The sequence below is a fragment of the Choloepus didactylus genome, chromosome 11 (assembly GCF_015220235.1).
Source record: "Choloepus didactylus isolate mChoDid1 chromosome 11, mChoDid1.pri, whole genome shotgun sequence".
NCBI classification, from domain to species: domain Eukaryota; kingdom Metazoa; phylum Chordata; class Mammalia; order Pilosa; family Megalonychidae; genus Choloepus; species Choloepus didactylus.
The window spans coordinates 74432372-74457259 of record NC_051317.1 but is presented as its reverse complement, the minus strand read 5'-3'; the positions used below and the strand labels follow the sequence as shown (position 1 = coordinate 74457259).

Sequence of the window (24888 nt, the reverse complement as noted above, 5' to 3'; positions counted from 1 at the left end):
CGCTGGCGCGCGAGGGCTGGAGTCGAGCCTCACCACGCTCCGGCAGCCTCAGCATCGGCACCGGCCGCCGCGGCGCCCCGGAGCGCAGCCACTGAGGGCAGCGGCGGCGGCGGGAGCGAGGCGCACAGAGAGCAGCGGCGCGGGCGGGAAGCAGCAGCTGCTGCCGCTGCCGCCGCCGTCGCCGCTGCCGCGACGGACAGCCGGGCTCGCCGGCAGCCGGCTCGGCTCCCTGCTCCCTCGGCTTCGTTTCCCCCGCGCCGGGCGACCGGCGAGTCTGGAGCCCAAGCCGTCGCCGGCCGCGTCCTCCGGGCATGGAAAGAGGCGGCAAGCCCAACTCCTCGTCCAACAGCCGGGACGATGGCAACAGCGTCTTCCCCGCCAAGGCCCCCGCGACGGGCGCGGGGCCCGCCGCGGCCGAAAAGCGTCTGGGCACCCCGCCGGGGGGCGTTGGGGCCGGCGCGAAGGAGCACGGCAACTCCGTGTGCTTCAAGGTGGACGGCGGCGGCGGCGGCGGCGAGGAGCCCGCGGGGGGCTTCGAGGATGCCGAGGGGCCCCGGCGGCAGTACGGCTTCATGCAGAGGCAGTTCACCTCCATGCTGCAGCCCGGGGTCAATAAATTCTCCCTCCGTATGTTCGGGAGCCAGAAGGCGGTGGAGAAGGAGCAGGAAAGGGTTAAAACTGCAGGCTTCTGGATTATCCACCCTTACAGTGATTTCAGGTGAGGGTTCCCTGTCGCCGCCCCACCCTTCTTTCCGGGCGCGCCCTCAGACGCGCTTCCCGGCTCTAAGAGGGGAAGCGCCCGGGGGACTCCGAAGGGAGGGTTGCTGGACGCGCCGGGGGGTGGCTCTGCCCGCGGCTTCTACTCCGCTGGATTAGACTCGACTCTTCTTCAACTAGTTTCCACCAAGCTATGGGTCGAATGATGAGTTCCTGTAGCCCGGAAACTCCAGGGAGGCTCTCCTCTTTTGCCTTGTGGATTTAGGGTACAAGTCGAGGAAGGAGATGGCCACGGTAACCCCCCGGTTGGAAAGTTGATAACTTATGCCAGGGAAACTTTTACTTCAGTGAGGGGAGCGTAAGGAAGCGGGCAGAAAGTCGCCTAGGGGGTGATATCCTTTCTCGCGCTGTTTTCCCAAGAAGTGGGCTCCTCCCAAAGGGGAAAGAGACGCTCCTGGGGTTCAGGAGAGATGGGGCAACCGGAGGCAGTGACTCACGGGTCTTAGCTGTTCCAGCCGTTGTCGCCCCTGGGGAGTGTTAATCTGTTTTTCATCTGCTTATAGGCACTGGGTATCCTCAGTGCATTTCATCAGACTAGTGGCTGGCGGGTAGAGGAAGGATAATTTGCGCTTGGATAGTCCCTGATTTGGGGTTTCAGTGGAGCTGGGGCCGCCAGGCTGGGCGGGAGCGTGACAGAAAGCTTCGAGTTCCTGAAACAGGGAACGTTTCCAGAGCCCCCTTCCTGAAACAGAGCGACACCCTTTCTTGACCTTGACTACAAGTCTATTTCAGAAATCTCTTTCCCCTTTCCCAGCTCTGGAAGAAGGCCAGGAGAGCTGTCAGCAGGGGATATCTGCTTCGGAGAGTAAAAATTCAGACGTTTCCTGATACTATTTATCGCTCAAATATTCATTCGGTTTGTAAGCACTTTTAGAGATTGTCGAGTGAAAGTAGTGAAGTAGAGCCTCTTATTAGCGTGTGCACACTCAGCAGCCACGTATATTAGCTCCTGAATAAGGTCGGGCTGTCCATTTAAAATTGAAAACTCGTCATTCAGGGTGGCCTTTATTTATTTATTTTACTGAATTCGTTCGAATAAGAAAAACAGTTAATTAAAGGATTTTGTGTGAATGCTTAGCAGTTTTAATTAATTTTATTAAACGACAAACAAATATAGCAATGGCAAGAACAGCGTTATTTGTATTCAGAAACTAAGGAAAATTAGCACCAACTCCACAGCTTAGTGGGAACTGTCCACAGTCCTGAATGTCATTAGCAGTTGAAGACCCATGCTCCTGCCACACAAAGCCTTGGAGTGGCGGATCTCGCATTCTCTGAGACTTGCATAGTGTGAATGAATTTTAGGAAGCGTGTAACTTGAAGGTTCTTATTTTCAAAAGAATACAGAGTCCAAAGGAGGGACTTATAAAACTTAATGACATTTGTAGTGCAGAGAGTTTGATTTAAAGAATGTCCATGTTTAAGGGACCTGCTAAAATAATCAAGCATGTTTCCTCCACTAGGAAGATATTTAGCCAGGCAAACTTATAAATGACCTTGTTTTAAGATATATGGGGTTGGCTGTTCTTCAGACTTTTAAACGTTGAAATCAATTATTGAATGCTGTCTCTCCCTCAATCCTCAATGAAAATATGATGTTACCATTATCACAATTTTTACATGAAAAATTTTTACATGAAAACAGCCTTCAATTTTAATAACAAAATAAACATAGTCTTTCCAGAAACAGTTAGATGCAATTAAAATGCTAAACTTTGTTTATTTAATTTCACTCTTAATGAAATGATTACATATATTACATGTATTTCTTAAACAATGGGAAAAGACATGATACTTTTCTAAATGGTGGCACATATCAAATAATTGAACTTTTTCCCACTTACTAGATAAAAATGCAGGGTCACATTTCAAGCAATTAATATAGTATACCAAATCTTTTCAATGAATGAAATTGATGAAACAGAGATTCTCTGTATTTTTCCAGGGAAAGGTCTTGTGATGCAAAATACCTCTTTAAAAGTAAAAATTGTCACTGAACAAAGGAAGAAATTATATGATGGCTCAATTTTATAATCCCTTTCAAAGAAATGGGAGATGATTAAGAACTGAGCACTCCAGTGGAGTAGTTTGGAATATTTGATTTTCCCTTGCATAAAAGAAAAAATTAAACACTTATTATTATTTAGATTTTAACTGGAAGATATCTGGCAAAATAGATTAAAAAAATCACAATTACAATATACACTGGTTTTCTAAAACAACATATTAAAGGAGCAATCATATAAATACTTATTGCATGTAAAGACATTTACATATTATTATTATTGCATTAATGTGTTTTTTTGTGATCTAAATATCAATATGAGGTCTTGCCAAACCCATTAAGTATCAGGAGAATATAATGAATAAAGCAAGAAATAAGAAAGGCAAAATTCTGGCAGTCCATTATTCTAAAATAAAAGCAATGGGCAAGTAATCAAATGTTTGTGGTCACAATCTGTTCACCTCAGGCCCTTTCTGAAGGAGACATTTTAGAGGAGATGCTTTACTATGATTCCTGAAATGTGGAACATATGTTCGTTAATAATTTAGTAACAGAGAGGGTGACACAATAAATTTCCATGGCAGGGGGAGATACTGGGAAATAAAGATACCAAGAGGAGTTTTTTCCTTGACACTTTCATAAGCCTTTGCGTGGCTGGGGAAGTTTATTCAGTCGGATCTTTGGTCACCAACCCACTGCTGAGTGTATCATGAGTCTTTTACTCCAGGGTATGTCTTGACTTTAACATTATGGTTAATCATGTAGTATCCCTTTTCAGGAGGGTTTGTAAGGTTGGGTCCTTTCTACTTACCTTAAGGGGTGGGGCTGTGCTCCCAGTGAGACTCCCAGATAGCTAGCCAGGTGCCTTCTTTCACCCGCCAGAGCCCAAGAGAGTGCTGTGTCTGGCAGGGAGTATTCTCCTACCTCCGTGTTTAAGTAGGGCAGAGGCGCTGTTATTTCCCTTCTTTCTCAGGAGAGGATGATGTGAGAAACCTTCAGGGACTAAAGGAAAGAGTCATGTACTGTCTATGCTTTTAGAAATAACTGGGTAGAAACTGAAGATTTAGTCAAAAAATCTCATGTTTTTGGTTATAGCACAGTATAGTCATCCAACTGGGGAAAACATGGATAGTTACTTTAAAAAATAACTTCACAGTGATTTTCTTGTTGTGAGGACATGGTCTCAGTTTTACTGAATTTTACTCTTGTTAAACACACACACAAATGTTGATTTGGAGCTTAAATATGAAATTTTGAAATCAGTAACAGTGATTATATATTTATTAATTAAGATTTTATTTTTCATTTATTAACAAAATAAGTGATACTGGCCAAGCATTGTGCTTTCCCAGCCAGTTGGTAATTATGGTCTCACCATTTAAATGAATTATAAAAGTATTTAGAGGACTTTTGTGGATGATTTTTATTAAGTGAGGAATTTGTCTTGGAAGAATTTATTACCAGGTTATATTCCATTTTAGGGATTCTAATATTATTTTACTTGATCACTCTTACATAAGAGTTCTTTTATAAACAATGTTCCAATTGCATATATATTGCCAGTTAAAATCTTGCCTTCTGGTAAGGAAAGTGGTTTTATAACCTGACTTGTTACTTAAGCTGCTTTTCATCAATTAGTGTGAATAATTGTGTAAAAAAAACATGTCTTGTAAGTACACAAGGACTTCAGTCAGGAGTTACTTCCTGAAGATATCGTTACTTCTGACTTTCCATCTTTGCTTCATATTGCATCAACAACTGTACTTATGTCAGAAGTCAGTGACGCATCCATTAGGGAAGGGAGGCTTCACCCAGATTATACAGTTAGCCATAGAGAGACCATTTGTTTCTAGGAGCTTCTCACAAGAAAACACTTCAGTCTTCCGGGGTTTAAGAACTAATTAGCCTGCTGTTATGTTATCTGTGTGCTGAATGCTCTTGGTAGTCTCCCGGCAATGCTCCTTCCGTTTGCTTTCCATATCCACACAGCCAAAATTAACCATTAGAATTTATTTTCTTTCTATGTGAGATGGACTTTTTTCTATCTTATAAATTCAATTTATCTTATAAATTCAGTTGGGTCTGGCAACTGTTAGGCCCAATTAGAGTGAAAATATTTGAAAGAATTGGAAGTATGAATTTATTCGTAGTTGGTTTTTCTTAGTATACAGATAAATTATAAAAGTTTGTTATAACAAATGATTCAGTATTTAATTGCATTTAATAGGTAATACAGTGATATACTATTAAAATATTGCAAGATGTTTAAAAGGTGTTTTCCTTTTTTTTGTGAGCAAATTTCCCTTTAAAACTACTTTTTGGGACTTGCTGTAAATTGAGAATCATTGGGCAGATACATTTTTACAAATTCATTTAAATTATGTGAACTTGTATTTATGAATTTGTATGTTGAATAATAATGAAGGATTTTTAAATGCATTGGAAAAATACGTTATTTTTTTATCATATGTTTACTTGACAAAGTCTTATTCAACTATAGATGCTTGATAAAAAATCACAAACCAAACACCACCACCAAAAAGCATCATTCATTGTGATTTTGCATCATTCCACTCAATGAACGTACAGTCTGTCCCATGGTGAGCATGAGACAAAAGAAATGAATCTTCTATGATTTTCATGTGGGCATCTTGCCATTCTGCATGTAGTTCTTGTGTTTAACAGATAATTCATTTCATTACTTAGACACAAAAATTGGGCTTAGTATGGGAACTTCCAGGTAGAGTCTCTTGTAAGTACGATACAAATTATGACAGATCATTAACACTGCGTGAAGAGACTGAATATTTTCAGGGGCTGTGGCAAATTTTCATTTTTTCATTTTGTGCAAAGAAGTAGCAAGTTATGAATTGGGCTGACACCATATACTTTAGGAGCAGAGGTTGTGGCAATGAAAAAAAATCTACATGCAATAAGAAAAATGTATTTTCACTTACTCTGGGTACTTTCCTTCTAAAAGTAATTTTCTCTTTGTGAAGGCATTTTGATATACAACTTACCATTAGTTTTCTAGAAAAATAATAATCAGTGGAAAATGTTGATACTCTGGTACATCCTGGACTTTTCTGTGTTTTTGCAAAATAAACCATCATAGCTCTATTGATTCTAGTGTGTGTGTTTGTGTGTGTGTGTGTGTGTGTGAGAGAGAGAGAGAGAGAGGGAGAGGGAGAGAGAGAAGAGAGAGGGAGAAAGGGAAACCATTTATGGGACATCTGTATCCAATTGTGTGCACATAAGCATATACATCCATATATCAGTTTTTAAAGCATGTAGATGGAAGTTGTTTGTTTTTAGTTGAGCATTTATCTGACACATTTTGTCCAAGTTTGAGTGCCAAAAATTGATTTCATGACCCATTACATGTTTTTTTTTTTTGTAGTTAATTTCCTCGTAGTATTCTTCACATATTTCACTGAGCAACTGACTAACCAATTAAAACAAAGTAGAAAATTTATTCATCCTCTAGATTTACCACTTGACACTCTTATTTATGTAGACCTAATTTAGTTTCAAGATATTGGCTGTAATGCTAAAGAAGTAAGGCTACTTCCACAGGCATAAGGAGTTATTAACCATTTATGAACTTTGGAATTCAAATTTGTTTCAAATATTTCACTATTATATATAATGCTACAATGAGCATCTTTGTGCATTACATTCCATTATATTCCAGGAAGAATTCATGGAGTGGCATTACTGAATTCTGAAAGGCCATTTTAGTAATTCTGTACCTGTTGATTTTACCAATTGGTACTATCCCTGTCTGAGACACTAAATCATAGGAGTGATGTGTTTCTCTAGTGTTAATATTCCTTTTTAGTCAAGCACAGATAATTTTAGGGGAGAAAGTCTAAACTGTCCTTCATTCCATTCATCCTAGAGTGGCAAGAGTGATCCTAATAGATAAATCTACTAATGTTATCATGCTGCTGAAAACCTTTCAGTGGCTTCCCATTGCTCTTAGAATACATTTGACACACCTTCTGTGAGCAATGACATAATTGCGACCTATCTACCTCTCCAACCTCATCACGCAGTGCTCACTCCTTCACCATGTTGCAGCTCCCCATGTAAACGTTATCCTAGAACAAGCTGAGCTCAATCCTGCCTCAGAGCTTTTGTATGGCATTTAACTCCACTGCCTAAAATGCTCTTTTCCTCTCTCTACACACTGAGCATCTACTCATCATTTAGATCTCAGTCCAATCACTCTGATCACTCTCAGCACCATCCTCCACCATTTTACTTTCCATCTTGGCCTCTTTATTTATCACAATTTATAATTTTTTATGTCTATCAGTTCACTAGAATTTAAAGTCTATGATCGCATCAATCATATTCACTTTTATATTCTTAATGCCCTAAAAACGCACATAATAAACTAATTTTTCTGCCAACCTTTCTTAGATGCTTTGTTTTTAAGAGCTTTATTGAAATACCATTCACATGCACCACGATTCACCCATTGGTGTACAATGGTGTACAATGAAATGATCTGTAGTTTGTTTACAGGGCTGTGTAGTCATCACCGCAATCAATTTTAGAACATTTTATCTCCCTCCACAAGAAACCCTGTACTTAATAGCATGGTAGTCAATCTACATTTCCCTTCATCTCTTGCCCTAGCCTTAAGCAACTACTAATCAACTTTGTTTCTATAGAATTATTTATATGCATAATATCATACAATATTTACTCTTTTGTGACTGTCTTTTTTCACTTAACATAATGTTTCCAAGGATTATCCATGTTGTAGCATGTATCAATACTTTATTCCTTTTTATTGCCAAATAATATTCCATTTTTTATCCATTCATCAATTAATGGACATCTCGGTTTGTTTCCACTTTTTGGCTTCTTTGAATACTGCTGCTAAAACATTCATGTATAATTTTTTGCATGTGAAGAGATATGTTTTCATTTATTTTAGGAGTGAAATTGCTGGGTCAACAGAGTAGACTTTCAATAAATATTTATTGAATAAGTGACCAAAGAATTAGTCTCCGTCCAGAGCATGCACACATTTAATCTTAGAATTAATCACTCAAAGAAAGAGTGAAAGCTCTTTCTTCCCATGCATTAATACCTGGAATCACCTCCCTGCTGCCACCTACAAATACCTGCACCAACTATTATATTTCCCTGCCCAATATACAAATAAAAAAATGAAGCTGCAGTGATGCTAAGTAGCATTGATATGGTGAAATATTGTGACATAGTTAGATAGTGAGAATTGGGGCAGGAATTCAGTTCTTTTGAATTTTAATTCTACCACTTCCTCCAACTCTTTACTTAATAGTAAATGACAGGAAACAGATTGCCAATATAAATAATTCCCCCAACCTGCAGAGAAATATGATGAATTAACCCCAATTGTTTATATATCCTCCTTCCTGAAACCACTCCAAACTAATATAAAAAACACAAATGGACAACTAGAAGGAAGAGGACACAGCAGAGAACAAGAGATCTCAAACACGTTTTTGAAGTAGAAAGTTAATAGAGGAATTATTCTACTTCCACAATCTTTCATCCACTGCACTCCGGAAGAGCTCAGGATTCTAAGTGTCAGGTCAGGAAATAGTTTTCAGGAAAGACAAACTGAAAACAGGAGGAATAAATAAACGGTCTCATTAGCAAATAGAGAACCCTTAACTGGCATTAGATTGCTTGGAGCCAGGGAGGAAATGAGAAAAATACCTCTAGTAGGAGACATTTCAGGGTTTCAGACCTCAAAAAATCTTGCTAATTAACCTAATCACCCTGCAAAAAGCCCACATATGTGCGTAGAGATTGTAATTAAAATTTTGGCATTGCCTTGTTCAATATGAAATGAAGGCTAAAGATCACCAAACTTTTGCTGAAAGTCTCCATCATGAAAGAGAAAGACTAAATTAAACAGGAAAAAAAAAAAAGCACTGGTGAGCAGAGAGCCATTTGGGGTAGAAGGAAATGACATGATTTAAAAATTCTCTATAAATGATATCTATCGGCAGAGGATTATTTTGCCTACACAACAAGAACAGTATTCTATTATTAGAAAAACTAGAGAATAAGAATGATATCTTGGATGGAATGGCTTGGCAGATAAAATCTAAGAAGCTTCTCAGAAATTAGGACAAATATATAAAAGAGAATTGAAAAGAGAGGATTAATTCATAAGGTTCAAAATATGACCAAAAGGAGTTCCAGACTGAGAACATGTGTGAAAATGGAGAGATGGAATTAACAGAGACATTTTAAACAATATTTTCCAAATAGGATGGACTCAAATCACTCTTCTGAGAGGTTTACCAAGTGCCCAGAAACATTAATGAAAAAGATCCTTGCCAAGCATCATCGTACAGAAACTTCAGAACACCACTGACACAGAAAAAAAGTGCTGAAATTTTCCAAAAATAAAGTTACATATCAAGAAGTGGAGACAATAAGTTAAATGACAATGTAACAAAGTCTATAAAATTCTGATAGAAAGTGACTTATAAAATAATTTGATGTCCTGCCATAACTTGAAGGTAAAGTAAAGATATTCAGAACTCAAGGGCTCTAAAGTCAACTACCCATGTACCCTTTCTTAGACAGTTACTTGATGATGTGCTCCAACATTAGACCAAAGGAATTAGACCAAATAAAGTGAAGATTAGAAGACAGGAAACAGGAAGGCTCCAGAAATACTCCTGAGTAGCTGACCTTGATGGGAAATCAGTCAAAATAGGAGCAGAAAAGCAGTGGGGTCTGGAGGAAGGCCTTCAAGGCAAGAGGGTGGGTGGGGGCAGGGGTGTGATGATGATTATCAGCATTTGAAAAAATAATGTAAAATAGGTGTTCCACAGATCTTTTGGAAAGAGGTATTGATGACTTGGATATACATATAGTGTAACTGAATACAAGCAAATAAACAAAAGACAGATATTAACTTCAGAATGCTCTAAAAGCTTATAAAAGGAAAAAAGATACTGCTTGACTCTGCAGCAAAGGTTATTTATCTGGTCATAGTAATGTAAACAACTTGAGTGATTTATGCAAAGATTATGGTCCATTTATTCTGGAGGGTGGGCTAGAGAAAGGTAAAGGAAGGTTGGGCAATACAAGAAATCTAAATTCTCATCTGTCATAATTGGAAGCCAGGAGATATTGTCTAAATTTGATAGATAAGTTTCTTTTTGAAACAGACTACATACCAGAAGAAATAATTAACATACTTGAATTTGGGCATTGGGTGTGTAGGGTGAGAGAAACGAGGCGGGACTTATATGTTCTTATAATCCTTTAGTACTCTTACTGAAAAAAAACAAAAAAACAAAAAAACAATGGGTATGTATAATTTTGAGTCAACATACGGTTTTGCCTAGAATGCAGCCTCTGGATCCATGCTGTTTGGGTTGGAATCCTGGCTCCACCACCTTAATTTCTTGGGCTCAGTTTCTTCAATTATAAAATGAGGATAATAATATATGTATCTCATGGGCTAGTTGAGAAGATTTTATGATTATATACATATAAAATGCTTAGAAATTATACACTACACTTAATGCTATGTGTTAGCTATTGTAAGGAAAGTAAAAATTTTTATGCATGATTGTTCATGCATAGTCTCTTCTACAGAAGAATTTTACTTTAAAAAAACAGAATTAAGGTGTGTAAACTTTTTGAGAAAAGAATATAATCTCTAAGTAATACTCTGACCATCATCAGAATTCCTTAGAAAAATATGTGTAGATAGGTCACATAAATAATGTGCTTTTCTAATTTCTTTTTACCTCCATGACAATCTAGATAGCAGAAGTCCTGATGTGTAACGTATTTTTTTTCCTATGTGTTGTATGAAATAGGTCCATGCATGAAGTGATTAGCATTGGAAAACATCGAATACACCCTTTTTCTGCAAGATTTTCCCAAATATAACAGTGGTATCTTTTAATTTGGCATATATTGCTATAGTATCGAACATTTGGCAAGAGCTTTTAGAAAAAACTCCAATGGCATTGAGTTACATGTACAACTTCCTGTTAATCTTCATTTTCATCAGAAAATGGCATAGTTAAACTGTTTGGAATCTTATTTCAAATCAGTTAATTGTTATATATGAGCCAAATAAAATGACTCATAACTTGCTAAATTTCCTTTTCTTTTTTTCTTAAGTTTAAACAGTCTATGAAGAAAACTTATTTAGAAATATAATTTAAGAATTTAAGAAATTCTGCAAATTTGACAGAATGGTTTGTTGTAATCTTTCTTACATCAATTCTGGAGCAGATGTCATTTATCACCCTTACAGAATGCTTTTAGCTTTGTTATTTAAAAAAAAAATCAGAATGTGTCATTAAAATTATGCAGTTTTGGTGGTTTGAGAAACAAGAGCAGAAACTGATAAAATGAATATTGAAAGGTATATAATGAGTATTTATAGGGAGATTGAATGTTTCTTAGTTTTTTTTCTGTAGAGGAGTCAATCAATATTTATATTAATTGTTTAAGAGAAGGTTTTTTCTCCTGAGCAATACATTTTTTTATTTGTCTTGAATAATCATGTTAGTGAATTAATGATGAATTAATGATGAAAATTGGAGATAGATATATTGTCTGGAATCAGATATTTTAAAAATAAAATATCAAAAGTATATGCTAGGAGCCTCTATGGCTGCATATGAAATGAGTTATATAAATAATCCCAGAATTCTATTGGCTGTAATTATGGATTATACTAATCTTCATGGTTATCCATTTGTATTAGTGAATCTTAAGCTTCCAGGCTTCATGGAATACTTGAAGAATTAAAACAAAGATATGAACCTTTGTCTTGGAAAAGTATATCTATCCACAAAATGTTGTCTATGATTTCAAGAGGATTGTGGTTCTCTTCAACCCTTCTCCCTCTTTTTTTTTTTTTTTTTTTTTTTTTGACTCCAAGTTAAGACTTTCAGAACCATCTAATGTTGTTTCACAGAAATATGACCCCAGAAACAATATATGGAAGGTAAAGAGAGACAGAGATTTGTTAGAGCATGCTGGTTAAATACTAGAGCTGTAGATAGAATTATCTTCCTTGAGAGAGAGAAAATTTCCTGTCAACCAAATAGTTCATTTTGAGACTGACTACTAGACCACAGGAATTGAATAGAAACAACCTGTTCTGATAAGTCAGTCAGTGCAATAAGACATAAGATTATGAAAGATATACTTGAAAAGAGAAGAGGCAAAATTATGTTTTTGTAGATGATGTTTGCCTACCCAAAAGAGCTGATTGATTCAACTGACAAATGATAGAGTTAACTGGAAACTTTTTTTAGATGACTGATTTTAGTATACATATATTTAAAGATATCAGTATTTTTTCTGTATATCAGCAACTATGGTTAACAATGTATAATAGAAAAAAAAATCCCATTGACTACAAAACCCAAAAGTATCAACCATATACCCAAATATGAAATTTGAAAAATTTAAAACTTTATAAAATGATGTATGTAACAAGTAGTGTTATATAACTAATTAACTAAAATAATTGAGTGAAATCTGCTCTTGGCTTATAGCAAAATTCATTCTAAATAGGTTTAACTTTATAAATGTTAAAAATACACTGAAAGCAGAGTTACTAGAAAAAATAAGTGAATTATTTTATGATATTGCTTTGGGGAGAGTTTTCAACATATGCCACCAAAGATTGTGTAAATTGTTTTTATCTTTCTAAAGGGAACTTTTCCTTATATTAAAAAATGAATGAAAATGTGTGGGCTACTAAGTTATCTCAAAGGAAAAAAGGACAAATTTACAAACAGGGAAATCTGGATGTTCCCTATAGTGTTGTTTATACTATTATAAAATTGTAAACATAACATCACTAAAATTATAACCCCATCCTAAATCCTTGGTTATCATTTTATCCCTTATTTCTCTGCCTTGCTTTTCATCACACCACTTATCACCATTTATCATATCATGTATTCTGTCTGTTTAATTTGATTATTATTGTCCCTTCATCAAGAATTTAAGCCCCACTAGAGATTTTACTGTTTCATTAAATTCTGGGTCCCCAGATCTAGAAGCATGTATGGTACAAAATAATCTCTCAATAAAAGTGAATTAATAAAAATACTTTTGACAAAAATTATGCTCAATCTTGGTTTTTATGTATAATTTCCCACAACCACATTGTCTTTTCCACTATGTCCTCTAATAAAAAAAATGCATATTTTAATCGAGTTCAGACAGTGTAATCTGAACTTTAGCCCTTCACAGAAACCTGTATTTGGAAATAATGATTTGAAGCCATTTAAAGTAATATACATAAATACTCCTATAGTGTTGTTTTCATGTAGTTTCTTTGGGGGGGGGAAATATATGTTTTGGATCCCTTGGACTGGATCTGCTTTCACAGCCCTATAAAAACTGTTTAAATGTCTGCTTTTAGAATCAATGCTATCTTCATCACAAGAAAGCTAAAGTGAGAATGCATTCCTTTGGGCAATGACATTTAGAAAGAAAGACATTACTTTCTGGTATGTAGCATCTATTTCTTTCCACTTTTGTCAAATTGTGCTATTTGGTATAATGGTATACTTTTAAGGCCCTATTGTACAGAAATGGGAAATTATTGTTATGTGATTGTAGGTATAATTAATAAAATATCAAAAGTTAATATTTTGAAAGAAGATTAATATTGAATTTTAACTCTGCTATATCCAGGTTGTTTTTTGTGCTCACCAAACTTAAAGGCAAAGAAAAAAGTACCCCAACCTCAAATTTCCTGAGTTAGCACTATTAAATTGTTTTTTATGTAAAATTAATGGAATGGAAATGGCATAATTTTCAAAAGGAAAGGGATCTTGATTCTGAAAATATGGTGGTAGTAGTTATATTTTAGGTTTGCATATAAAAATCAGAGAGAGCAAATATATAGCAAAACCTCCCACAAAACATGGACATTTACAGCCAAACTGTTCACATGAACCCAGAATATAAGTAGGTTGGGACAAACACTCAATAGTTGCAAGACCTCTGTTTTGTGAACCTATATGTGGGAGGGAACAGTGGGAAGCAAGAAGCATCTGACAGACCAACAGCCTACAGAGCCAACAGTTACATTCACTGTTACAGCAGTTGAAACTGGTATAGAATGTGTACAATGCAGTAGCAAGGGGTTTGCTTTAATTTGAAAAGGAGAAATGGTTGATCCCAGGTCTAGGAAAGAACATGTATGTTAAGAGCCTAGAACAATCAGGTGGTAAGAAAGTTATCAAAGTCTACTAGGGTAATATCAAAAAGAATCAGGAGCCAACTTGAGGCCAAGGATGGGCTATAGAAAGGATAAGAATATCAATGAATTCAAACCCATCAATCATATGTTTAGATCCATGAATTCATAATGATATACAAAATAGATATCTGCTGAGGATCACGAGGATGAAATTCATTACCTTGATACCTGGGTAAGTAAAAGGAAAGAATCAAACATTCACCTGCCTTTCCTATGTGATCTAAACTAACGCATTGCCAAATATTAGAGGAGGAAAAGGGTCTCCTTGTAAAATTATTTCAATTAATACATGAAAAGGAAATGATATAATTAGAAAATAATGAATTTACCACCCCAGTCAATTAAAGAATCTGAACTGCACCATGAGCATGCAATCTGCAAAATCCAGTCTGGGAGAATTTATGAACCTTCCATTCAATTTCTTCAACAGGTAAGTGGTAAGAAAAAGAATAGAATAGAAGAGAAATTGTAGAAGAAGAGATACAAAAAAGACATGAAAATACATTGGAAGAAGCAGACTAAACAATACTATCTAGGTATGCACAATTGTGATAAAACTATAGAGGAATTCAAGGGAGCAACTACTATAAAAATCAGTGCAGAGTTTATTTTGTAGGGCATGAGGGGGCTGTGATAGAAATTGTGCACAAGAGTTTCTTGGGTGGCTAGCAAAATTCTGAGTGGTTTGATCACTCTTTGCATGGTTCTGTGTATCTAAGTGTAATTTTAAAGTAAAAATTAAAGAAAAAAGGAAAAGGTCTTAATTTTGAAAAAGCAAGGTTAGTCTATAATGAAAGAAAAGTATGATATTACTATTTATCTTTACATTTTACTCGATTTGATTTGTATTTAAAAAAAATCCTAATAAATGTTTAATGGGGGTGTTTAAGGTAAATCATCATAATGTGACTTTATGCAAGGAAAATGATCCACAGTTTCAGAAAAGTTACAGTCTTGACTCATTAACTTGATACAAATGGCTTCTCTCTCCCCCCACCTTATGAAGGAGGAAAGCTTTTGTGACTACCAATTTATTGGAATTTTGATATTTTTATTATATTTTAATGTACTTCACATAGAAAAGAGGTATTATGTAGTGGAATGAAAGAAGCCTAGTAAATATGAATCTCAGGGTTTCTTTTTTTCCTTTTCCATTAAGTTGACATTTGAGAAAAGAGATATTCAACCTTCTGAAGTTCATCTGTAAAACTGAGAAAATAACATTTATTTAGTTAAGGATTTTGTGATAATAAAAAAATAAATAATATGTGAACGTGCCTATGCCAGTTTGAAACTGTTTTGGACCCCAGAAGAGCCATGATCCTTTAACCCAATCTTGTTGGGTGGAACCTTTTGATTGAGTGTTTCCATGGAGATCTGACTTACCCACCTGTGGGTGAGTCCTTTGATTGAATTGTCTCCATGGAGGTGTGGCCCCACCCATTCAGGATGGGTCTTGATTAGTTCACTGGAGTAGTTAAGAGAGCTCAAGAGCCAACACAGACACTAACCCATTGTGACTCTTAGAGATGCAGACAGAAAAATGTTCGGAGAGGAAGCCCAGAGTTTGCCCCGGGCTCCCAAATGCTTAAAGAGAAACGCCTAGATAAAACAAGCGGAGAGCTGAGAGAAGCTAAGAGAGACAGACGCTCTCAGACTTTTGGAGAAAGCCATTTTGAAACCAGAATCTGGGAGCAAAGGACCAGCAGACACCAGCCACGTGCCTTTCTAGCTAACAGAGGTGTTCTGGACACCATCGGCTTTTCTTTAGTGAAGGTATCCTCTTGCTGATGCCTTAGTTTGGACACTTTTATGACCTTAGAACCTAATAAATCCCCTTTACAGAAGCCAATTCATTTCTGGTATTTTGCATAACGGCAGCATTAGCAAACTGGAACAGTGCCTGACACATAACTAATATTTAATAAAAATCAAATTCCCTTTTCAGTTTCTTTTTGTTACCCTGCTCATGAATAATTTATAAACACAAATACAGGCATAATCATGGCTTACCCAAAAAACATTGTGTTATACACCTCAATTCATTCATTCAATAAATTTATACTGAGCACTGAATATTGTGTCAAGATCTATCAGGTACATAATTCTATAATATTTAATCATTGGTTAAAATTTAGAATTTTTAAAATAATTTATTTCCAGTTTTATTGTAAACCATCAAATATAATCAATACTTTTGTATATATTTTTATTAAAAAGCAGTTACTCTTTTGGAGGTGAACTTGTTCCTTAAGAAGGTTATCTAGAATTTTAATACTTAAATCTTTATTAGTCCATTGTTACACTGTTGTGATTCCAGAAAACATAAACTATTGTCAAGCTTGTTTTAAAAGTCTATCAAAAGGAGAAATGAAGAATTATTTCAAAACTGTGCTTCAAAAGGAGAAAAATTCATTGAAAAACAATGAAGGAATTTACTTATTGACTGAAACCTGGATTGCTTCTGTATCTCTCGCCTGTGTAAAAATGATGAATATTCCTTCTGTATCAACAAATCATGTTGGAAAGAGAGAGAACAGCTCTTAACCTACTTTACTATCTTCAATTTTCAACTTTATCATGCTTGTTAATTGCCTGGGTGTCCTTTAACCATCTATTTCCACGATTCTTTCCCAGAGGCTTGGTTTAATTTTTAAAGTGCAGTGTATTCAGCCCTAATTATGTGAGAGTTCACTGCAGGCAAACAGCAAGAGATAGTAGTGACCAAAACGGGTTCTTAAATCAGTGTTACAGATATCACAAACATGTTACTGGAAACATTTCATTGCTAGGAAATATAACCATATAATGTAATACTTAGAAGTTAGCAGCATTTGAAAATAGGATTCCTTCCTAGAAACATAATTTCACAGATGTGATTTTTAAAATATATTTTTCTAAGTCATTTTACAATTTTATTTCTCTTATCATGTATCTAAACAAGCTGAACACCACACAGGCTCAAATTCCTTTCATAATTAATAACTAGACACAAAGTGGTTCTATTAATTCATTTGAGTTAGAATAAAGTTCACAAGATTTGCTATCTGTGTAATCTGGAAATATTGTCCATCATTTTTATTGAAGAGAATGCTACTAGGTTTGTTTAAATGTTTATAATAAATCAAGATTTAAACACTACCAGTCATAGTTAATTTTACATGAAATTTAGTTGGGGAAAGAATTGTTGAAATGTTGTTATAACTAGTCAGACATGGATAACACAACACAACACAGTGGGCCATTCTATAAATGGTAGTCAAATATAGCATAACCTGCTATCAGTTATTAAGTTCTGTTAGACACTATTCTAAGTGTCTTTATTCATTTATCTTCCAGAGTCCTTAGAGCAATCCTATAACACATACCCTTTGTGTCATATCACAGCATAGGAAACCAGAGTACAGAGAAGTTAAGTAGGCAGACAGGTTGTAAGTAGAGAAGCTAGGATTTGAACTCAGGGATCTGTCTCAGAGCCCAGAATCTAAACCACTATACTTTGTCAAAGAGACATTTAGTCATATCCTGATCCAATGACTCAGGCTTTTACTCTGACTACAAAATAACACACTTTTAGAAATAACATATTTTATCCTGGCTATAAGAATCCAAGTTATTTAGCTGATAATCTTGAGTGTTAGGAAATGGTGCCCATTTAACCAAATATTGGTTACAGTTTTCTGAGTGCTTCATTTCTATTTTATCATGCTCGATTTGATCCTATGTGTCAAAACCTAATTATGTCAAACTCAATTTGTTTTTCAAAAAAGCTAACTATTTGACAGTAAATAGCCAGGGGTGAATCTTGAAAGTTGATATGTGTTTATCCAGGCAGTTGAGTGAAGTAGAAATAAAATGATAAAAACTTTTTTTGACTCTGCTTAGTTTAGTATTCCAGAAAATATAAGAACCAATGAAAATAATTCTACTTCCTAAAAATAGTTTTTATTTCCTTTAATTATGTTTTTCTGTCTTTTTGAAATATACCCAAATGAACAGACCATTTGAATGAAAACAGCAATGAAGAACTGGTCTCATAACAGAGTATTGAGGGGTGTATATAATAGAAAAAGCCTGTAAAAACTTAGCTGCTGTAGATATTATTGAAGTGGGAGACATAATTATTTCACACAAAAAGGTCACTGTTTGCTAATGGGTTACCATCTACTACCAAATGGTATATGTTAGGTAGTTTATATATTGGAATTCATTAGGATAATAATAATAGATTACAATTACTTATGAAGATTTAGGATGGTTATTAGACTTTGAGACCACTGAAGAAAGACAGCTAAGAAAGGCAAGGAGGAATGTACGGTGTTCTATTTTGTAGATTTCCAATAAAGTGCTCCCTTAACCTCAGTGCTGTTGTATCTCTTAAGATTGCTTCCTTTGGTTTCTTGAGGTTTGATAGCAGGAGACTCCACCTAATGGGATTGTGGCATCCATGAACAATTCTTTCATGACTAACCTTTACATAAATCATCTAGGGAACTGGAATCCAAACAGAATTATAAGGAAAACAACATTTATTAGAGAATTATGGAAAATCCTTGCTGAAACATATGCTTAGAAATAGTTACTTTTATAATTCTTGAGAAATAAAATAGGTGTTATCATGGATATTTAAAAATATATTACATTAATTGTAATTGTCTTCCCTAACTGGAATAACTAATTTCTCTCTAATAAGAAGCATGCTTAAAATTCCTTAATTTAGAAAACAAAACAAAACAAACTCTTGACCTTCAATTCTTTTTGCCACTTCAATAGTTTACCTTTTACTTTCATAACTTGTTGAATAAAGGAGCTTACACTCCCTCTCTACCCTTGCCTATCTTTGCTCCCTAATTCTGTATTATTATTATTACCTGGCTTTTGAATCAAGGACAACTTGGAAAACAAGCAAAAAAATAAAATAGAGCAACAACAACAAAACAAAATGAAACCAACCAAACAAGAATTCTCCTAAGTGTCATTTAACCTCCTTGTTTCTAAATCAAATGAACATTTCCATACCTTATCTAACTTCATCCCTAGTGGGGCTTGTCATTCTTTCTTCAAAGTTTCTGACCTTTCTCTGCTCTGCTTATCTTCCTAAATCTCTGTCTACCCCTTCTCAAACTCCTTCACAGGTTCTGTTTCACCCTTATTTTAAGTGTCCATAATTTCAAGGCCTCGTCTCCCCTCACTTTTCATATGTTCCTTGGGAAATGTCATCTATTCTCTTGTGTTGAACTATCACCACCTACAGCTAATGAATCTCTGATCTATTCCAGCTGCGCCATGTTCCTTAGTACTAGATAGCATATCCAACTACCGTCTTTATTAGGTAATTTTTGACCTGATAAGCAAATCTATCCTTCAGTTTATGTTTCCTTAGGGATTGAGTGGTTAACAATGAAACTCAGCCCTACCTGTTCTTCCTGGATACCCTGTCTCTGGTACAAATGGACATGGGAGTGTGCATATACACATTTGGCAGAGTCACAGTGCCTTATTTATTCTAACTCCAAAATATTTCCTGAATCTTTCTCCTCATGTCTATCACCACTACCACAAGACCAGTTCCTCTTCCTCATTTACTTTTTCTGTTATGACCCATCCATTGGCTTCTAGTATGGCCCCGTTTCTGTCTTCCAAACAAATACCACATTGTTTCTACCACATTTCTTTGCTTGTTCTTCAATATACATACCATGGTCTTTCTTGTATCTCATTTTTGCACATTTAATATGCAACTATTTAATATGTTTCCAAGCACAAAACCATAATAAGCTAAATAGACAAACCTATTACCTAATTTATCAATTTTTAGGAGTTAGGCAGAGAAATAGTACTGGATTACAGGGTTAAACAGAACCAGACAATTTGCAATGGAATTCAAGAAGCAGGGCTCTGAGAAATACTCTGAAATACCATAACTAAGTGATTTAGTTCAATACAGATTTATTAATCACATTGTATGTGCCCATCACTGAGCTAGACCACTCAGGATACAGCTGTGAAGAAGACAAACATTGCTCTAGCTTTTTCTGAATTTACAATCTTGTGAGAAATACATACAATAAACAAGTAATGAGAAATAATCACTGTTAATAAAGGAAAACTTCGGGGTTAATACATGGAAGACAAACTAGGGGGTTAACCTAAACCAGGGGATTAGGAAAAGCTTCCATGAAATTAGATTTGAAGGACAAATAGGAATTATGGAGGTAAACCACTGGTTTCATGTATGGATGAGGATAGAATTAAACATGTAACAAATGACACTTGTAGCAAAGCAACAGCTTTGGAGTAATTTGCTACCAGTATTACTTGAATAGAGAGACTAATGAGAGAGAGAAAGGGAGAAAGAGAGAAAAGGAGAGAGAGGGAGAGAATATTTAGCTGGTACTTGTTAAAAATTACACTGCATACATATTTCCTCTTAATGTGTCATCACAGCATAGCTCTTGCCCATTTTTCCTCTATCATGTTTGTATTTGAATATGTGCTCATTCAAGGCTCAAATCTCTCACGAATCTTTCCACCTCCATAAATGACCATTCCTTCACTTTGCACTGTCTTAGAATTCATTTATTATTCATATTCCATTATCTTGAGACTACATATATTCACTGGTTATTTCAGCCATTACATTCTGTCCTCCTTTTCTTTAAATTCTTTTCAGAGCATTTATGTCTTCTACCTCCTTTTGTTTTTATTCCCTTCCATTACCATTATCTGAGTGGCCCAAGTGTCTTATTACTGAGTACTTTAATCATGTGCACATTTTTCTTCTAAATTCTTTGTAAGAAAGTACATTAAGAAACATTAATGCCACAGTTATGATCTGACTTCATTTTATTTAATACGACCTCTAATGTATCTGATTGATCAATATAACTATATAGGTTTATGTAGATTTGCTTGTGTGTGTGTGTGTGTGTGTGTGTGTGTGTATCTTTCTAGATCAAGTTATACCTATATTGCTCTTTATGTAATGCTGAGAACCATATTAAAATCAGGTTTTTCCCCTGAAAATCTCTTAGACAATTGGACTAATTTTCATGATGACAAAGCAGATCATATTGGAAGTAATAAATTATATACAAAAATTCAAAATAAAATGATGCCTGAAGAAACAAATCTTGGAGTAAAGCTCGTTAGCTATGTCAAAATACTCACACATACATATACATGCACAAATGCTTTATAAATCATGTGAAACAAGGATGCATGCCCACAACTGCAGTGGGGAGCTCCCATTTTTTCTTGGTGCAATTAACTACCAACAGTGCTTAGCATAGGCAAAGTTGTGGACTCTGAATAATCTGTTGTCTGCTCCCCAGACTTTTCCTGTGGCATTTTCCTCCTTACACTTGAGTCTCTCCCCAATTAAAACAGAAAAGTATCTGATATTAGCCACTTATTCATGCTATTTAGACCAAAGTCACACGGAATTGACTTCATCATATTATTGTGCTTTAAATTTTTATATCTAATTTTGAGAGAAAATAAATTGCAGACAGTGTAAAGAAATGAGCAAACTGCTTGGATGCAGGTGGATGACTGGGAACTGTACAGAGATGATCCTTAAATCATCTTAGGTTTATGTGGCTCTTCCTGAAGGTAAAGCTGATTTAATCCTCTGAGATGATCCAGGGAAAGGTCAAAGGATACAGTTGAGTAAGACAAATGGAGCTGAGGTTGAAGGACATAAATTTGTAGTGCCATTCTTGGCATGGTTGTGTGATTTTTCTCTCTCAGTTTGGCATCCCTGTGTTTACAGGGAGAATGCAGATTGTAGCCTAGATCTATATTTCTGGTTTGGCTGGTGGCTGTGTTGGAATTCTGAAAGGATCACTAGTGACTCAGTAGGACTAGAGAATGAGTATTCTAAGTGATCCACCATGTGATCTAGTGTATTTGGGAAAGGAGAAGTCACAAAATATTTGGTTAGGTAGTAAACATAAAGTGACTAGCAGACAGAGTAAGCCAGAGGACATGGCTGGCCTAAGATATCTTTAGGGCCAAAAGTTGATTTCATGCCATATCTGACTCAGGAGCCAACCTAGTATCAGACTTGCTATGGATTATCCAGAAATATGTGAAAGTAAGTCTCTCCCAAGGTATATTCTAAAAAACAATCAGCAGCAGTGAGAGCACTGGTTCCAGCAAGTTTATCAAATCACATTTTCCTGGAAACTATCGAGAATACTAAAGTTATGTCCCCCCTACATATAACCAATAGTAAGTGCTTTTAAATTCACATATCTCCTACTGAAAGTGTGCTCCTTCTGTACTTTCTTATTTTAAATTCTACAAATATTTTAATTTTACTCCTAAGTATATTCATAAAACATGCAGCTTCCATAATTGAAAAATCTTGTCAATTCCTGATTTATATGTAATGACTAAGAATACAATTAGATAATATTAAATTAATCCTGAGAGATGGAAGGGGAAACACAAGTTGTTAAAATATTTTCTAATTCAAATGTGTATTATTAAATGATTAGTCCTTTTGTAAGTCACAAAATAATCTCTATTTCATCTTTACTACATTTTGTTAGATTTCATAATGTAAGCTTAACATAAAATTATGAACAAATGTCTAAGTTATATGGATAGAAAATATTCAATATTCCCCTCTTTGTTCCATAGTCTTCAGAGTTCTGTGACACTTTGAAGATAACAGATTTCTAAGTTTTCCTCATAATATAGTTTTTCCTTTTTTTATTGGAGAAGTTCTGGTTTCAGAACAATTATGCATGGAATACAGGATTCATATATACCACTGTTTCAGGTTACTAAAGCTGCCAGAACACAAAATACCAGAAATGGGTTGGCTTTTACAAAGGGGATTTATTTCCTTACACATTTACAGCTCTAGGCCATGAAGATGCCCAAATTAAGGCATCAAGACAAGCTCCTGGCATCCAGGGTTCTTGTGGCTGATAGCAAGGCACATGGCTGGTGTCTATTGGTCCTTTTCTCTTTGGTTTTGTTGCTTTCAGCTTCTGGTTTCAGTGGTTTTCTCGCTCAGCTTCTCTGGGGGCTTTTTCTCTCTAAGCTCTCCCCAAACTTCTCTTGGTGTTTCTCTCTCAAGCTCTCTGGGCTTTTTCTCTCTTTTATCCACTAAAGAATTAAGATCCACCTTGAATGGGCTGGGTCACATTTCAATTGAAACAACCTAATCAAAAGGTCCTACCCACAACAGATGGATTAAAAGAACATGGTATTTTCTTTGGTATATAACAGCTTCAAACCAGCACAACCACCCTGTTATTAATGCCTTGCATTGGTATGGTACATTTATTACAATTGATAAAAGCACATTTTAATAATTGTACTATTAACTATAGTTTGTGGTTTAATTTACAGTTCACTGTTTGTGTAGTGAAATCCCATGGATTGTTTTAAAAATTTTATTTTATTACCATCCATACAACTTACCATTCCCCCTGTTAAACTGAACCTATGTTTCAGTGCTGTTACTTACATTCACAATGTTGTGCTACCATCACTACTATCCATCACCAAAACAATTCCATCATTATAGGAACTCTGTACTTTTTAAACTTTAACTCCCTAGTCAACCACCTCCCAGTAACTTATATCCTAGATTCTGACTCTGTGAATCTGCTTATTCTAATTAGTTCATATCAGTGACATTATTCATTAGCTGTCCTTTTGTGCCTGTCTTATTTCACTTAACGTGGTTTCCTCGAGGTTCATCCGTGTTGTACCATGTATCAGGACTCCATGTTTTTTAGGGTGGAATAATATTCCTTTGCATGCATATACCACATTGTGTTTATCCATTCATTGGTTGATGGACACTTGGATTGCTTCCGTCTTTTGGCAATCATGAATAATGCTGCTGTGAACATTGGTGTGCGATTCTCTGTTTGAGTCCCTTCTTTCAATTTTCTTGGGTATATTCCTAGAAGTGGGAATGCCGTGGTAATTCTACAGTTAACTTTCTGATGAACTGCTAAACTGTCTTCCACAGTGGCTGCACCATTTTACATTGCCACCAACAACATATGAGTGTTCTTAAAATTCATCCAACAGAGCTAATTTACATAGTTCATGAAGAGCATCTCAGTTTAAGGCAAATTTATGTATAAGGTCACTGAAAATTAGTATTTTAATATTAAATTTTAAAGCATAACTTTTTCTGTGGAAAGCATACATTCCTAAAAAGTTTTCACTTATTTTTTAAATGTCTTAGTATGTTGTTTGCCAAGAAGGAAAAATTATTTGCCTTAAAAATTAAAACAAAAAACACTTAAATATGAAATTTATAAATAATGGAAAGAATTTGGGGAATATGTATGTTTAAATTTTCATCTTGGAATCACAAGTAATGAAATAGAAGTTAGTACTAAAATGATTCTGTCTTTCTCATGGTAGAGAACATAAGGTTAAGTTTGTGACGGTTGCTTGAGATCTATTTTAGAATGTCTTATCATTTGATTGTAGCTATAGAAAACTTTATTTGAAGACAAACACATCTCTCTGTCACCTCTAACCCCCACTTGTGATACTGATATAAATGAAGAATTGTGCTACTTGGAAAAGCCACTAATGACTGGGGTTGAATTTGAAAGATAATCTAAAGCACTCTAAAAGGCCAAAACTGGAACAAATTAAACAACAAATTAAAGTAGTACTTAATTATAATTCAGAGTATAAAATAAATATTCTTGAATCCATACTGATATAAATAATTGAATCACTAAATAAATTGGGAGAAGGAACAAATTGCCATTGCAGGAGAATTCTGCATAATTTATGTAATACTCCGTCTCAAGGAAGTGGAGCATTACTTCCTCTC

The 24888-nt window shown here is 35.6% G+C and overlaps 1 protein-coding gene across 1 annotated transcript in view; it reads left to right on the top strand.

Annotated features, from left to right (window-relative positions):
* The first annotated feature begins 311 nt into the window (after positions 1–311).
* Positions 312–24888, top strand: part of HCN1 (hyperpolarization activated cyclic nucleotide gated potassium channel 1) — a 471748-nt gene continuing 447171 nt past the window's right edge. Inside the window, exon 1 of the mRNA XM_037799144.1 lies at positions 312–718. Within this exon, the coding sequence (XP_037655072.1) occupies positions 312–718 (407 nt within the window). The remainder of the gene's footprint in view (positions 719–24888) is intronic.